The sequence below is a fragment of the Ambystoma mexicanum genome, chromosome 8 (assembly GCF_040938575.1).
Source record: "Ambystoma mexicanum isolate Mex_15411 chromosome 8, UKY_AmexF1_1, whole genome shotgun sequence".
Classification (NCBI taxonomy): Eukaryota; Metazoa; Chordata; class Amphibia; order Caudata; family Ambystomatidae; genus Ambystoma; species Ambystoma mexicanum.
The window spans coordinates 1,213,572,464-1,213,588,487 of record NC_090929.1 but is presented as its reverse complement, the minus strand read 5'-3'; the positions used below and the strand labels follow the sequence as shown (position 1 = coordinate 1,213,588,487).

Sequence of the window (16,024 nt, the reverse complement as noted above, 5' to 3'; positions counted from 1 at the left end):
AAAAGGTTAGGGCTGTTCAGGAAATGCCTCCCCCAAAGACCAAAAGAGACCTGAGGTCCTTCTTGTGGCTTAGCGAATATTACCGAAGGTTTCTTCTCAACTGTTCGGCTATAACATCTTGCTTCACGGATAAGCTGAAAATGCTGAGCCGCAAAAACTCTGGTGGCAGAAAGAAGGCCATGCTTGGTTTAACACATTGAAACACATCTAGTGTAGTGTGCCTGTTCTGAAAGTTCCCAATTTTAATAAAGTGCTCATCCTCCAGATGTATTCTTCCAGTATAGGGATATGGGCCATTTAATCCCAAGAATACAATGGAATAGAGCATCCAATTTTATAGATCAATAGGAAGCTCTTCCCAAGGATAAAAATAAAATGATGCCACCATCGAACTTGAGGCATTAGCAATCAAATGCGTGGTGGGTTATTTAAAGTATTATCTGACAGAAAGAACATTCACATTTTTAACTGACCACTCACTTGGCTCCGTCTGTGGGAAAGAAACACACCCTAGAATTATACGCTGGTTCCTTCATCTCGAGCCCTTCTGCTTCCATGTAGTACACCGAAGGGCAAGGAGCAGGGAAATGTTGAGTTCTTGTCCTGATTTCCATTAGAGAGGGAAGGGGAAGCCAGCAGCATAAGGGAAAGTGTATGTGAAGATTCAATAGATGTTGTCACTTTTCCCTAGGGGGTAGCACCTTCTGATAATGCTAGGGAGGTGTGGCTGCTACCCAATATTCCCCCTAGGTGTGGTTTAATGCATGAGCACCTCATGGGGAGGGACTCATAGTCTTGAAATAGGAGTTGATTTGGAGGTGCCAGGGGGAGGCAGTCATTCCCCCTGGCCTTGTTGTGCATTCTATCAAGACATACCAGGGAAAGGGAGTCATTCCCCCTGGTGTTGTTGGAAGTTGTGCAAAACTATACCAGGAGTACAGAGGCATTCTTGTGGTGAGAACATTGTGTAAATACATTTTTGAAATCTGCAAACCAGGGGAAAGGAGTCATTCCCCCTGGGTATTTTTGTTTTGAAGGCACATTTTGTTAAACACCTTTCAAGAAGCAGGAGAAAGGAGCCTATCTCCTTAAAGAAGGTACTTGATGTTAATTTACTCTTTAGTTATATAGTGTGAGGGATAGAGGTATACTCTGACACAAGACGGTAGAATATACTTTGATGGACCCTTTTGATATTAGTTTTGAGGGATGGAAACCCCTCATAGAAGATAGGGATAGTGAGAACCTCTTTTTCTATTTCCAAAATAAAAGTCTATAACCAAAAACATGCCACTTTTGTGTCAGTCTCCTTCTTCAACACCCTTACAGTAGATTACACAATTTTCTACTGAGAGGCCTTCCCCTTAAGAAGAAACACAACTTAGGCCATACTGAAGGTCCTCATTGCATTTTTCACTAGGGTGGGCTTACCCGCTGAGATGCTGACTGATCAAGGAAGCAGTTTTATGTCTCGACTAATTGATGAGATGAAGGACCTTATACAAATTGGAATACTGAAAAGAACCATGTACCATTCCCATAGACCCAAAAGCTGGCAGAAAACTTCAACAAGACATTGAAGCACATCCTGCAGAAATGTATCACTGAGGAGGCTGGTAATTGGGATAACCCGGTCCCGTATGCCTTGTCTACAGTGACATAGTCCCCCCCAAGCCTCTACTGGGTTTTCCCCCTTTGAGCTGGTACATGAAAGGAACCCATGAGATGACCTAGACATTCTTTACAAAGAATGGGAAGGACTTATAATTCATCCATCTAGTGCCCACATGATGAACTGGAAAACCAGAGCATATATGGATATTGTGAGGGAATAAGTAAAGACAAATCTGGAAGCAGCCCAAGCCTGGCTGAAGAGGGTTTACAATAAAGTGGCAAGACTACATACTTGCCAAGTCAGACGCCAAGTCATGGTACTATTGCTGATGACCCAAAATAAACTGCTGGCAAGGCACCTATTTGATCACGGAAGTGGTATCACCAATCATCTACAAAGTACAACAGGCCAACTGAGGGACACCATCCCAACTGTATCACATCAATAAAATGTAAGACCTGGAGGGAGAACAGCAACCACCAGTTGTCTGTATTCTAACAACACCAGGAAGGAACACCTACCAAAATAAGACAGGGAAGTAGCTATTGCACCAAGTCTGACCACCAAACAGCAAGAGTTGGTGAATTGGATCAACCGGTTTTCTGATGGGTTCTCCACCAAGCCTGTAAGAGTCCAGGGATCGCCCACAGGAAATGGATCACATTCGGCAAGATAATGCACCTGAAACCCTATCACTACCAGAAGCCCAAAAACAGATCATCACAGAAGAGCTGAAGAAAATACTTTGTGTAATTGATAGATCCGTAGACCCTGGTCTTCGCCTACTTTCCTCGTACCAAAGCCAAACCAAACGTGAAGACTCTCTGTTGACTTTGGCAGACTAAATAAATCTTGCAGTTCAATGAATAGTCTATGCAGAGGATTGATGAGCCGGTGGAGAAGTTGGGCTCAGCCAAGTATATTACAACCATGGATTTAACCAAATGCTACTGCAATGTTCATCTGATTTCAAATCCCTAGTTGCTAGTGTGCTCCGCTGGTACCGGGAGGAGGTCTTCCACATTGTAGCAGTGTGCAGTGTTAGCATGTCTCTCTTTTTCTTTCGCAAGATTGCTGTTGTCGGATATCCTCGGTATGGAGGTTGTGTTGGAGGTTTTGTTCTGTACGTGCTCTGTGTGAGGGACTGATTTTGGCTCTTTGATTTCCTTTTCTCTGTTCCCTTCTTTCTCCGGTCTGTCTGCATCTAAGAATGAGAGAAACTAAGGGTTAGTATCTATACAGAGAGGCAGAGCTTGAGTTAAGGGTTTTTAGAAATACATATAGGCACAAGGGAGACTGGAATGTGAGGCCTATTTGCTGCCTCGGTCCACCTCAGTGGCAGGTCTGGCTCTGGGGGCTTCTTGGTAGGCCACCAACCCCAGAATGAGAGTGTTTCCCAGTTGCTCGAGACAAGGTCTGGTCAATGGCCTTGTCACATTACTCAAAGTATACCCAGCTGATGATATTATGATGATTAAGCCAAAATCTATGACTGTGGCAGTAGCAGTATATGGTGACAGATGTAAGCTATCTAGACACAAGTACCAATTTTGTAACCTACAATGAGATGACCATTTAGGACTGCTCATTGACCTTTAAGTGATAAGGTGCGTGTATAACTGTTTGCAAGCATTTTGAAGTCAGCAAAGTCCTTCTAAAAAGCAATATTAATAGAGGTAGGATGATGACCTTATCATGTTTTGGTGGGTGTCTTTAAATACTGTCCTGTACAATAATGCTTGAATTGCACAACATGTCATGCTTATGGTGAAGCAATTCCGGAGTGCATACATATTCTTGAGGCAAGTATCCACTTTAAAGGAGTGGTATCATCCATCATACCGAAATAGTCATATGTAGCAACTTGAGGAATAACATTAGACCACACACAACTATGTAGCTTAACACTCAAAATAAACCCTGACCAATACTCCCGTGGGGAGCTGCCGAGTGTTGTAAAATTAATATTTGCCACTCTGCAGCAACATTTACATAGTTACAAAAATAGATTGATGACTGGACACCTTACATTGTTAAACTGAGACTACAGTATGTTTGAGAGTAAATATGGGGCATTAGACAGTTGTCGTCACTGAAACGGAACATTGTATCTAGGTCAATCTCTAGCACTTCTAGAGAGAAAGACCTGGATCTAGAAGTCAATTTCAGTTATGTTCAGTTATGTTGTCCACTATGTAGTGTTGTGATACAGTGTGGCCATTTTATTTTCTTTCTATCATGAACTAGTCTCCAGATGAACAATTCCAGGGCTCAAGTCAACAAACTATTTTTGATGCTTTGTCTAGTTGTAAAGACGTATTCTAAAATGGTTCTCCATAGGAATTAATGAGAGGGGTCATATAGACACTCATTTACATACGTATATGTGCTTTAACACTATTTTATAAGGTATTACCCATGATTATATCAGTGTTTCAAACATAATATGATACATGGTACTAATACTTTAAGCATTGTTGTCTTCCTTTAAAACAAATCTGACTTCTTATTAAGCTGCACAATTGGTGCCCTTTGGTGACTCTTGGTCTGCCTGTATTTGGTATTTGATAATGTGCTGTTTTTCTGAACGTATCCAATCACAGGTACTGACGATCAGAACAGGTAGAGTGAACTAAAAGAGTGAAGTATTATTTTTTCCAGAGTAAGTGAAGTTTTTGGATGTGACAACCTGCAGTAACACATTCGTTGTCTGGCAGCTAACACCAATAAGGACATTTCAAACTTCAGGAATACCCACACTATGGTGATTCACGGCTTGCTGAGGCGGGTTGGCTACATACCATATGAACTTTTTAAAGAAAAAGATGGAACAAGCATGCATGATTTTGTGTCTAAGTGATTTAAGAACACCCCAAGCCTTCACAGAAAGCGAATGAATCGTTCAAATGACTTATGCTATGTGCTCCTAGCATGGTGGTGGCTCTGATCAGAACAACGCTGACCTATTGAAGGACATTGGTCCTCCAGTCGGATCTATGAGGTTTTTACTTTTTGTTGCTGAATTGCATTTTGCCAAACTTCTTTTATTACCGATTTCCCATTTTTCTTTAACTCAAAAGTAATAAATTTGGGTAATAAAAGCGATACAAAAATTCAGCAAAATGTAATTTGACAAAATGGTGCATGTGCAAAAGTGGGAAATACGCTTCTGTGCATTCTGGCAGTCTTTTTTCTGAGTCAAAATGGGCCATTACAAAATTCCTCCTGAGGACAGTCTTTCTGGCCTAAATGGTGATCTCTGGCTTTTGAAATCTCCAAGTATCCTGAAAAGAGAAGACGGGCTGGCAGATATGTGCACACTACAAGAACATGGGATGATCCTGTCAAACACAGAGACAATATACAAAAGTATGACTAGCCATGAACATTATTTCTGGGTGTGTAATCTTCAAGTCTGGCTCAAGTTGCACTATAGGTCCCTTACGACCTGCTTAACCTGGATATCTAGGGCCTGGTATTCAAACTGTTTTTCAATGGAATTATGCCATTGAAAAACACGTTTGTATGTCAGGCCCCTGGTGCCTTGGAGCTCTACCATATGCTGAGGATTCAACTTCGTAGAGCCGACCATAAGTGGTTGAAATCTAGGTGCACTGCCAATTACTCATTCTCACTGCTTCTTCACTCATTTTACCTTCTTCTTAAACAAGCTAAGGCTAATTACTTCTAATTGCGTATTCAGCCCCAGAGTACTTCTCCTAAACCTCTTCACTCTACCTTAAACAAACTTCTTATCCCTCCTTCCCCTGACCCTTTTGCCTTCTCTCTTTCCCCTAATGGCTTTGCCAACTTCTGCATGTCTAAAATTGAGAAAATCAGACTTTCTTTAAGCCCCCAACCCCAGGTTTCTTCTGCAGATTTGTCTGTGTCTATCACTGCTCCCACTTCCAATTGTCTATCTTTTTTCTTTACCCCTATTTCCAAAAATGATCATGTCACTTTTATCTCTAGGTCTCATTCCACTGCTGCTCCTTCCAATCCTCTTTCTGCCTCTCCTATTAAACCCATTATCCCTGCCTTTGTTTCTATCCTATTTTCTCTGTTTAGTTTTTCTTTATCTTCTGGTTATTTTCTCTCTCCTTTCAAAGTCGCTACTATAATTCCTCTTATTAAAAAACCTTCTCTGGATCCTGCCAGACTTTCTTATTCCCACCCAATCTCTCTTCTTCCTTATTCTTAGAAATGGCTTGAGCGAATTGTCTATTCCCAGATGAGCTTTCATCTTCATCCACACAATATTCTCACTTCTCAATCTGGCTTCAAATCTGGCTTTCAGCTGAAACTGCTCTCCTTTCTGTCTCAAATCCCAATCTTCATGCCTCTCACCATAAACGTTCATCTATTCTTGTTCTTCTTGATCGTAGTGCCGCCTTGGACACAATGGAACATTCAACACCTCTTTTTACACTTTAATCCCATTTTCTGACACTGTTCTTCCATGCTTTTTGTTCTCCAAACTCTCGAATCGTTCATTCACAGTTTCCTAGAAATTGTATCTCTCTCAGTCACATCCTATTCCCTTTGGTGTCTCATAGGTCTCTCTTCAAAACCCACTCTTATTTTCACTCTCTATGGCTCCTTTGGCCACACTGATTCTTTATTTGAGATTTAAGGTGCATCTGTATGCTGATGATACACAGATTATAATTTCGTTCCCTTCATTCAATGATTGAATATATTAATGTTGTTCATCATGTCTTTCCGCTGATAAATCAAGGATGTCTTCCCTGTGCCTCTGTCTTAATCTGAAAAAAATTGAAATATTGTTAATTCCTGCTTCTTCTTCTATTCCACCCTTCACTATTTCCTTCCCTCCATCCAGTTTCCTGTCGGCCACCAAGCATGCGCCCTTGGCTTCATATTTGACACTCAGTTGCATTTTTTCAATATTAGCAACGTTTGGCATTTACTAAATGTTGCTTCTACTGAAATATTCCTGCAAACTATTGTGTTATCATTTCTAACTATTGATGTTCTTTATATGTTGGCCTTCCTAATTAGGCTACTCTTCATTTATGTTCACTTTTACATTTTGCAGTGAGAACTGTTTTCTGGCTATCGTGGTCATTTAACATCTCCTCCTTTTTGGCTAATCTCCACTTACTTTCAGTGAAACAACCGTTTTGAGTTTCAGTTTCTCCATTTCGTTTTCAAAACTATCCATGCTCTACCCGCCCTCCCTGCTTCTTCTATTTGATTTCCTTGTATCATCCCCCTAGAGAACTCTGGTCTGCCTCTCTGTATTTTCTTTCTGACCTACGCTCACCTGGTGAATCTTCTTGATTTTGTTCTTTCCGACTTCTTGCTCTTATCTTTGGAACACTCTACCCCTGGAGATTTGCTCTGGATCTACTCAATCATTTTAAGAAATGTCGTAATCTCCATTTACTACAGTCTGTGCCTTTTGAATACATTTCTTTTTTGAAGTTTTGTCTTGTGATCATGTTTTCTTTGTTCGTTCATTTACCTATCTTTACATTCATTGCACTGATTGCTCTACTGTTCAGTGATTCTGATAAAAGTGCTGTATACGCTTTTTTAATGCATACATAAATAAATACCATTCTCATCTTTCTATTAATCTGTCCCCATGTGCCTGCTCGCCCCATCCTCTTCCTGGTGTGTCTCCCTTTTTGTTGTATTGTATATTTAGTGTTAACTATGCTGATGCAGTAAACAATGTCGCTTCAGTTAGTGAGCTGTACTGATACCTTGAGTCTTTAGTCCTCCCTTTGAAAAGAAATATGTCGCTCTTATATGCTTTGCTGTTGAATGGTGTCTGGTCAAAGGATCGAATCCAAAGGGTCGAATGGTCAAAGGATCGACACCAAAGGATCGAAAACCAAAGGATCGAATTTTTTTTTAAACTATATATTTTTTAGGGGTTTTCGTTTAGTGAAAAAAAGTGTTTTTTACCACAAAAAAAACGGGGGTTGGCGGGGACTTCCTCCCAAAAAAAAATGTACAAAAAAAATAAAATAAAAAAATATTCGATCCTTTGGTTTTCGGTCCTTTGGTGTCAATCCTTTGACCATTCGACCCTTTGGTTGTCGATCCTTTGACCTACAACCCTGTTGAATTGCTTACTCTCTTTCATATAACTCTTTTGAGGCTTGTTTATTCTGTAATTAGAGAACATGTAATAAAGTTATATGATAAAAAAGAAAATCACTGACCTCTAATCAGGCATTGTCTGTGGTGTCTCCTTTCTTCCGTTGTTCCATGTTTGTTTCTTTCCTGCTCTCCTGCTTTTCCCCAGCAGAGGCGTAGCCAGGATTTTCTAACAAGGCGCGCCTGAAGCTAAGGCAGTTGGTGCCCACTGCAGTGACATTAACATCTGTAAATGCCCACACAGCACTTCTGAGTGGGCACTTACAGAGTTTGGGTGGACCTTGCCAGCTCAGGCCCTACCATATGTACGCTCCTGTTCTCTGGACATTTTAAGTAGCTCATTTAGTTTACATTTCTGATCATTTTTTCCCTTTCTATCTATATTGTATTGTTTGTGTGATTGTTTTTAGTGTATGCTATGTAATGCCATGTTTGTGGTAAAGGTTGAGCCATATTGAATACTTAAAATAAAACAACATACAGTTACAATGATATGATGGAGGTGTATGTGCTACACTACCTAGTGTTCAATTGTTGCTCTGAAGGAACATGTAACAACTGCATGCAATTTGACTAGATTGAACATCTGCAAATGTGCCATCTTTACTGATATGTCTATTGTGTTTCTCTGCATATCATCATTTGCATCATTTTGAATAGAGTGGTAGGCTTGGCAAACAGTCTAACTGCTAGTCATGCAGGGAGTTGCTGTACTTTCTATTTGTTTACCGTAGAAAAAAGAGAGAGAACATCATACTGTCCAGGGGTCCTGACAATAGAACCTCTACTACTTTAAGAGTACTGCGGCCACTATCTTAAAAAGAAAAGATGCTTACAACTGATAAAGTAACATTTTACGTATGTTTTATTGTAAATTGTACAATTGTAACAGTTGCCACTTCGTAGTAAAATTGCAATACTTCAAAATTCTTGAGCTCATATGACACATCATGTGCTGACAAAATACAATGAACTGCACCGTTCTCAAAATTAAGACATTAGCTATGAAGTACTTCAGAGAACATAGTTTTTTACATACATTGAAAAACGTCAGAGTCTGCCATTTTGCTTCCTGTAGAAAAAGAATTGTTGACATGTACACCCTTTATCCTTTATTTGTTCTGTTTTAATGACTGACGCCACATCCTATATATATATATATATATATAATGCTCTAACAATGTCTATGCATTGAGGACAAAGCATGCAGAACATTTTGTGGATGACAATACCAGCAAGGCTCTCCTCGTAGGGGAGAGGAAGCATTATATCTGGAAAAGAAAAGCAGGGCATCTCTACACCCTATTAGAGTGACAGATGTCACAGTCATTTTACCGTCACATTCACAGCCCGTCAAAATGAACATATACAACTTTAACTTTAATGTAACAGTGATTGGTTAAGTAATAGGCCCCGAGCAGGGTGGGTATTACCACTTCAGGTAATGCCCGGGGGCACATAGTTACATATTTAATGAAGGCCCGGGGCATTACTTGAAATGGTAATGCCCCTCCTTGCGAGGGGGCTATTGCTATTAGTACCCTGGCCCATAAGCATTTATTTTTTGCTCCAAAATGCTGCGACGTTTCAGAACAGAAATGGCAGCGATTCAAAAAAATAGAAAAAAGTAAACAGAAAAATGGCCGTCATGGAAACCGGAGAAGGAAGAACACGTAGTCCTGGCTCTCTTTCAGTGGCGGGCATTAAAAAAAAGTAAACAACAAAATAATGTTCCCAGTGTGTCCGCTCCCAAAATGGGTAGAAAAGAAGGTAAGTGGGGGTGCAAGGTTGTTGAGGGAATTCTGTGGATTGGGGTTGGGGGGAGGGGAAGACTTACCTAAGTCCCCAGAAAGGGGAGATGGTGGCCACCATCCCTGAGGAGGCCCAGGGCTTTGGCAGTATCGTCTGGTAACGCCCACCCCCCTCGCTGGATACTAATAGGAAAAATGAAATAGACATCAAGCTCAGAGTCCTTTCATCATGAATATCATTGACAAATATTTAATCTTCAAGGGGGTACAGTCAAAAGAACTAACCAGCCGGCGAGTCTGTCATATTCGATAATTTCAGTTTTTGGCATAGGTTATACCTCTAGTGTCACTGTCCAATTGCCTTTAGAGTTTGTGTTTGCAAAAGGTATTTTCCTGATTGGGCCAACTGTATACGTAGTTTGCTTATCACATCAAAGTGAGTTGATTAGTTTCAATAGCACAACAGTACCAAAAGATTTTCATTTTGAAATGTTTTTTTAATTTTTCCAAAATTGTGTTCAATCTTTTGCAAAATATAACACAATTTTTATAATCTTTCACACTTTTTTCCTTTTTTCTCTCAATTTTTTTTATAATTTTTCACACTTTTTCCTTTTCCTCTCATGGCCAGAAACACTGCATCATGGAAACACAACCGCATTGTGTTTCTGCCTGCAGCGGCTTTCACTTTGGAGCTCTCAGGCTCCACACGGGGGAGCACCGGAGACCCAAAGTGATAGCCACAGCTGGCAGAAACACAACGTGGTTGTGTTTCAAAAACTCTGCAGTATTTCTTTCTAAGTTTCTCGGCCTCCTCCGGCGCGGAGGAGCACGAGAAACTTAGAAAGAAAAACCGCATCGTTTTTGAAACACCACAATGTTGTATTTATGTTTGCAGTCGCTTGAAGCTACCGCAAACATAAATACAACGTTTTAAAAGCTGCGGTTTTATTTCTAAGTTTTCCGGGCTCCTCCAGCGTGGAAAACTTAGAAAAAAAAACACAGCTAGTGCTCATTTAAAAAGAAAATAGCACTTACCGAGATGCAGCTTCAGCTTTCCTACCTGTAGTCTCTGGTCTCCGTCCTCCGAGTCCGGCACCAATGAAGCAAAAGCCACCCAGTGGTAGCTTTTGTTTACTACAGCTGGCTGGCTTTTGCTTCATTAGTGCCGCAAATGCAAGCACAGGCGGCATCCATTTCACAAAATGGATGCCCCCTAGTGCTTGTAATTTTAAAATTTGCGCTTCATTTGCTCGAAACTTTCCATAGGGACTTAAAAAATATATATATTTTAGATATTTGTTTTATTATTGGCCATCTTTTTGGCCAATAATATTTCTGACCAAACCATTCCTTTAAATCTTACTGGTTCAAACCACTTTGATAAATATAGTGGAGAACCAAAACCCAATTTAAAAATACATAAAACAATTGGAGGTGCTAAAACATAAACAACAGGATTTTCTCCTGATGAGGTGGGAGAGTCGGAAAGAGGGCAAGGGAGAGGTGGAGAGAGTGGTAGAGAGAGGGGGATAGAGGGTGGGTAGAGAGAGAGAAAGAGAGAGGGTAAGGAGGGAGGGGGAGAGAGAGAGAGGGTGGTAGATTGCATATGAAACAGTGAGTACAGTTAGTGTATCTTAAGTCACCTACATTCTTATTGGCATTAGCATCAATGTCCATATTATGAGGGGGACAGGTGTTTAAAAGACATGTTTTGTAAACAAGTCTTTTACTTGAAAATATTGACGATTGTGAACACAACTATTGCTCCTAATAGGTGCTATCTGTCCCAAACTGCTATGCCACATCTGTGTAAAAGATAACAAGCAACCAATCAATATTTCATCATGATGAAGCTGTATGAGTGAGGTGTACATTTAGTCTCTAGACAAAACAAGAACCGGTTTCATAAATGAACAGACCACCTCTAAAATAAAGAGTATCTCAATATGTCAATAATGCCTACATGTGGACCCTTTGATTATATTTACATTGGTTTCTGACAAAGTGTTCCTGAAAATAATCTTTAATGAGCAGATCTGTAATTAGACTTTCTAAATGGCAGAACAGTTTTTGATACAAAACAGACGTCTTCTGCAATGATTTACCCAGTGTATCAGTACTAACTTATGAACACCTAATTATTCATTTATTTATATATTTATACAGCGCTGTAACCCTTGGGCATCAGGGAGCCACACTCCCAATCATTGAGGCATCAGATCAATATGAGTAATCTTTGGAATGGAAGGGGAGTTTGAAGATGGGCTCAGTGCATAAGGGGTGGAAACGTTTTTCAAAGTGACCCCATTTTACACTGTCTGAGCAGACCCAACCCAGGTAATGAGGTTTGGGGTGTTCTCCCACAAATGTATTGGGAAACAATGGGCCTCATTATGACTCCGGTGGTAGCCGTGCCGGTAAAACCGGCACGACTGCCGCCAGAGTCATTTTTTTTTCAGCGCCCGGGAATGGTCAATTCCTGGGGCATTACAGCCCTGGCGAACCCAGTAATTGCCCATTCTCTGGTGCTGGAAAGAAATGCTCCTCATTCCCATCTGAGACCCATAGGGCTCAATGGGAATGGGGATGCTGGATGCTCGCGGGTGCTGACCTGGCGGGCGAAAAGGCACCCATGAGTAAACCTCGTAGTTTGCCGGCCCGGTAACAATGGTACCGGCAAGCTTACTGTTACCGTTGTTACCGGACCAGCAACCCTATAATCAAGCCAATGTGTCTAAATATTGATATTTAAAGCACATTTCTCCCTATATAAGGATTAAAAAGTAGTTAAACAGAGTAAAAAAGGGCACATAACATCTATTAAGAGTGAGGACCAGCATACTTGAAACTGTATAACAAATTCTTTACTTCATAGGTTATGTGGCTGGGGGATGAGAAGAGATGTATGGAAGATGGTGGGGTGAATGGGAGAGAGAAAGAGGGGCAGAAAACTAGGATAGCCTCACAAAATAGGCCCAAGGTAAAGCAGCGCACTGGGAAATCTCCAGAGTTCCCTGTTGCTAAGTGCACAGTGCCTTTTGAGCACCCTTAAGGTTTTTTCTTAGTAGTTGATTATTTGTCACTTTGCTGGTAGCTCCTCAACATCCTTGAAAGGCTTCCTGCAATACACCTGTAGACCAGGGAAGCAAATTGAAGGAATGAGTACAATGTTTGCAACTACAACTTTAATTGTCCTACTACCAAGAATACAATAAAATAATCAACTACCCCCAGATAACTAATACCTCTCTGACTTCTTCATAATACAGGATGCAGCAATATTTTAACTCCTGCCAGACAGAAGGATAAAATGAGTGGACATATGAGGGGTTAGCGCAGCACTTCCTGAATGATATGCTCCTTATTCTTCAAGTATTGGAATGCCTTAGGGAAATCCTTCATTACATGGTCTATATGTTTCTACTTTATTTGTCACAATCGATTTGGGTGACATCAGATGTACATGAGTGATAACATTGGTTTCATCAAACATAACGATTAAGAGAATGATATGCTATGATGTGATATGATATGATATGATATGATATGATATGATATGTTCTGGTATTTATTGTGAGGAAAAGGGAGAGTTGAGCGGGACCATACACACATCAGAGTTCCTAAATGGACACATTGAGGAAATCAGTGTTCAAATGTAGGAAGAAGGTGCTGACAGACATACTCTCAGGATATTGACAAATCAGGCCAATAGTGCACTTGCAGCTATGTGTAGGACTTTATATGCCCTGGATTAAGTGTAGATCCCAACCCCAATGATAATTACAGAAGTGCATTTTAATATGTTTCTAAAGGTGTGACGAGGGTTACCAATCAATTGGTCGAAAACATTTGGTCGACAGGACAATTGGTCGACACCATTTGGTCGAATGCGAAATGGTCGAATTTTTTTTTTTTTTTTTACCCCTTTTTTGTTTTTTTTTGGGGGAAAACATAGTTACTCATTGTTGTTTCACCCCATCAGCACCTACAATCCTCGAATGCTGCCCACACCTCCTTCCACACCAATGGTGCTCCCATTCCTGTCCTTAAACAAGTCAAAACCCTTGGGGTTTTCCTTGATGACAAGCTTACCGTGACTAAACCTATAAATGCTCTTGCCTCATCAACATCCTATGCACCCAAACTCATCTCAATGAGCAGAACATTTCTTTCTACAAACAACTGCCTCACCCTCTCAAGAGTCATCATCCTAAGCAAACTTGATTATTGCAACATAGTCTTCAAACATACATCAGCTTCCAACCAATAAAGCACTGTGCACAGGCATAGGGCTCTGTTGCTCAGACTACATCATGGCGGCACGCAGAGAATCCCACGGGTTGCCCATTAAAGTCTGTATTGCCTTTAAAACACTATCCATTGCTCACCAGTGCATCTACAACAAGGCCCCCCTCTACTAGAATGGCACCATGTACAAGAAACAAAGGAAACAGCTATTTCGATCCTCTAGCAGCATCTCCCTGGACAATCCTCGATTTAAACTTACCAGAGCAGGAGGTGTGAGCTTTACTGTCACCACCCCGCACTCTAGAACTCCCTACCACTGGACATCAGGAATTACCCCTCATATGCATCATTCAAGAGATTTGTAAAAACCTGGCTGTTTGATACATATGATTAACTGCATTAGTAGGGGCCTGTCAATCTACCATTCCAACTCAGCCTGAAACTCTAGCTCATGACTTTCTGCTACTGTTCGGGTACCTTTTGTATATCTTTTTTTTTCTTTGTGTTATCCTTTACTGGAATAAACACCACGATACATACGGGTTTGGGTGTTACACAAATGTTATATATAAATAAAGGATCTTTATTTAGAATAAATCCAATATATTGGATTTGTCCCCTTCATCTGTACTTATGGATGTGAAAGAGTAGTTGGCAATAAGAAGTAAGGACTTTAAATAATCAACCATTGGGATCAAGTAGAGCTTCATTGTTCCCACTAAAAACAGAACACATAATGTCGATATAAATATGCATAACTAAAAGATAATGCATCCACTATTTGGGGTTGGGAAATGGAATACCAATACATGACCAATGGTCACACTTAAGGAGTATGTATGCAGAACGCATGTAGTCCATGCTCAGTCAAAGATGTATTTGCATAATATCAGAAGACCTACATTCCTTAACAGAAATAGATATAGATAGCAAATAAAGAATGGATCCCTGCTCATCTATTAATCCAGAAATACATAGTACTATGCCATATCACATTTCTGAGTATACCCCTAATATGTCATTTTGTGAAGAAAACCAGCTCCTATTCTTTCACTGATAATATCCTCTCTGTGTTATACTCATGAAAGTGTTTCACCTGTACAAGTAACATCCACTGTATATCACCCAGTGTATGTGAGGCATTCACAACATGGGATAATATTGGTGCAGCAATGACCATGTTCCTGATACATCTTGAAATGTGCGAAGGAACATTGAGACAGAGTTGAGGATTAAATACTTTATAAACATTTACCCAAAATTTAATATAAGGGTTATCATTCCTCAAGTGGAATATGATAACTATCTCTGAAGTACTTTACAACAGATTTGACACATCAGTTTAATTCTCGGTTGTGACTGAAAGCGGGTAGTATTTACATTTCTAGAATAATTTAAAACAAATTGGTTTCAACCAATATTTATTTGATCAATTCAGATGTTTGTGCAGAAGTGAAAACAGAGTTTCTATTAACATGTGTTTCCAATACTTTAAGAACATTTCACTTAAGTGTAGCATGAGGATTTTCTTGAATGTGTGCTTATAACTTTAGAACAGGTTATTACATTTTAAGTAATGTAATTTGTTGCCATTTCAAAAAGCTGGGATTACGAACTAATGACGTTATGAATTGTATTAATTGTAAACAATATTGATTTGCAATCAATTGTAAAATAGCATCCTAAAGGCGTGGGTCATTGGTATGTTGATAGCTATTTTAGTTTCCATTGTAGGTCCATGCAAACCATTTTAGATATAGGGCACGTTATAGATTCTTCCCATTATAAAATGGCAGACCTATTTTTTGGAAAGAATAAAATGTGCCATCTTTATAGTTATGGGATAAATGGAAGTTACCTATTGGATAATTTCTGGTGTTGTTGTTTAGGGAAGAGGTAAATGTTAAAATTGTAATTGGTTAAATAATCCATGTGTCAGATTTTGGCAGCATTACTTTGGTTGTGTCTTGCTTAGGTACACATTTTGAATTGTAGAGTTCTGAATTATAAGATGGTTGGTCTTATTTGTCTTTGAGCATTGAATGTACCTTCCTACTTATGAAGTAGAAACCGAAAATTATCTACTTTTTAATTTTCATTTTGTTCTTTCATTATAAGGAAAGAAATGAGTCGGGGATACGCGGATTACTTAAATTGATTAGCAGGTAGCATTTCCTTCTGTAGTACTGATATCACATTGAAAGGAAGGGTGAATTAGTTGATTATCTTTGTTGTTGTATAGGTGGAGTTGAATTGGGGGACATAAGCTGTGATA

The 16,024-nt window shown here is 39.9% G+C and overlaps 1 protein-coding gene across 2 annotated transcripts in view; it reads left to right on the top strand.

Annotated features, from left to right (window-relative positions):
* Positions 1–16,024, top strand: part of HTR7 (5-hydroxytryptamine receptor 7) — a 904,402-nt gene that overhangs the window by 825,488 nt on the left and 62,890 nt on the right. The window contains exon 3 of one of the 2 annotated variants that reach the window (XM_069611313.1): positions 8,482–8,593. The exons of the other annotated variant lie outside the window; for it this stretch is intronic. Within the exon in view, the coding sequence (XP_069467414.1) occupies positions 8,482–8,566 (85 nt within the window). The 3' untranslated portion in view covers positions 8,567–8,593. The remainder of the gene's footprint in view (positions 1–8,481; positions 8,594–16,024) is intronic. 2 annotated transcript variants of the gene reach the window in all.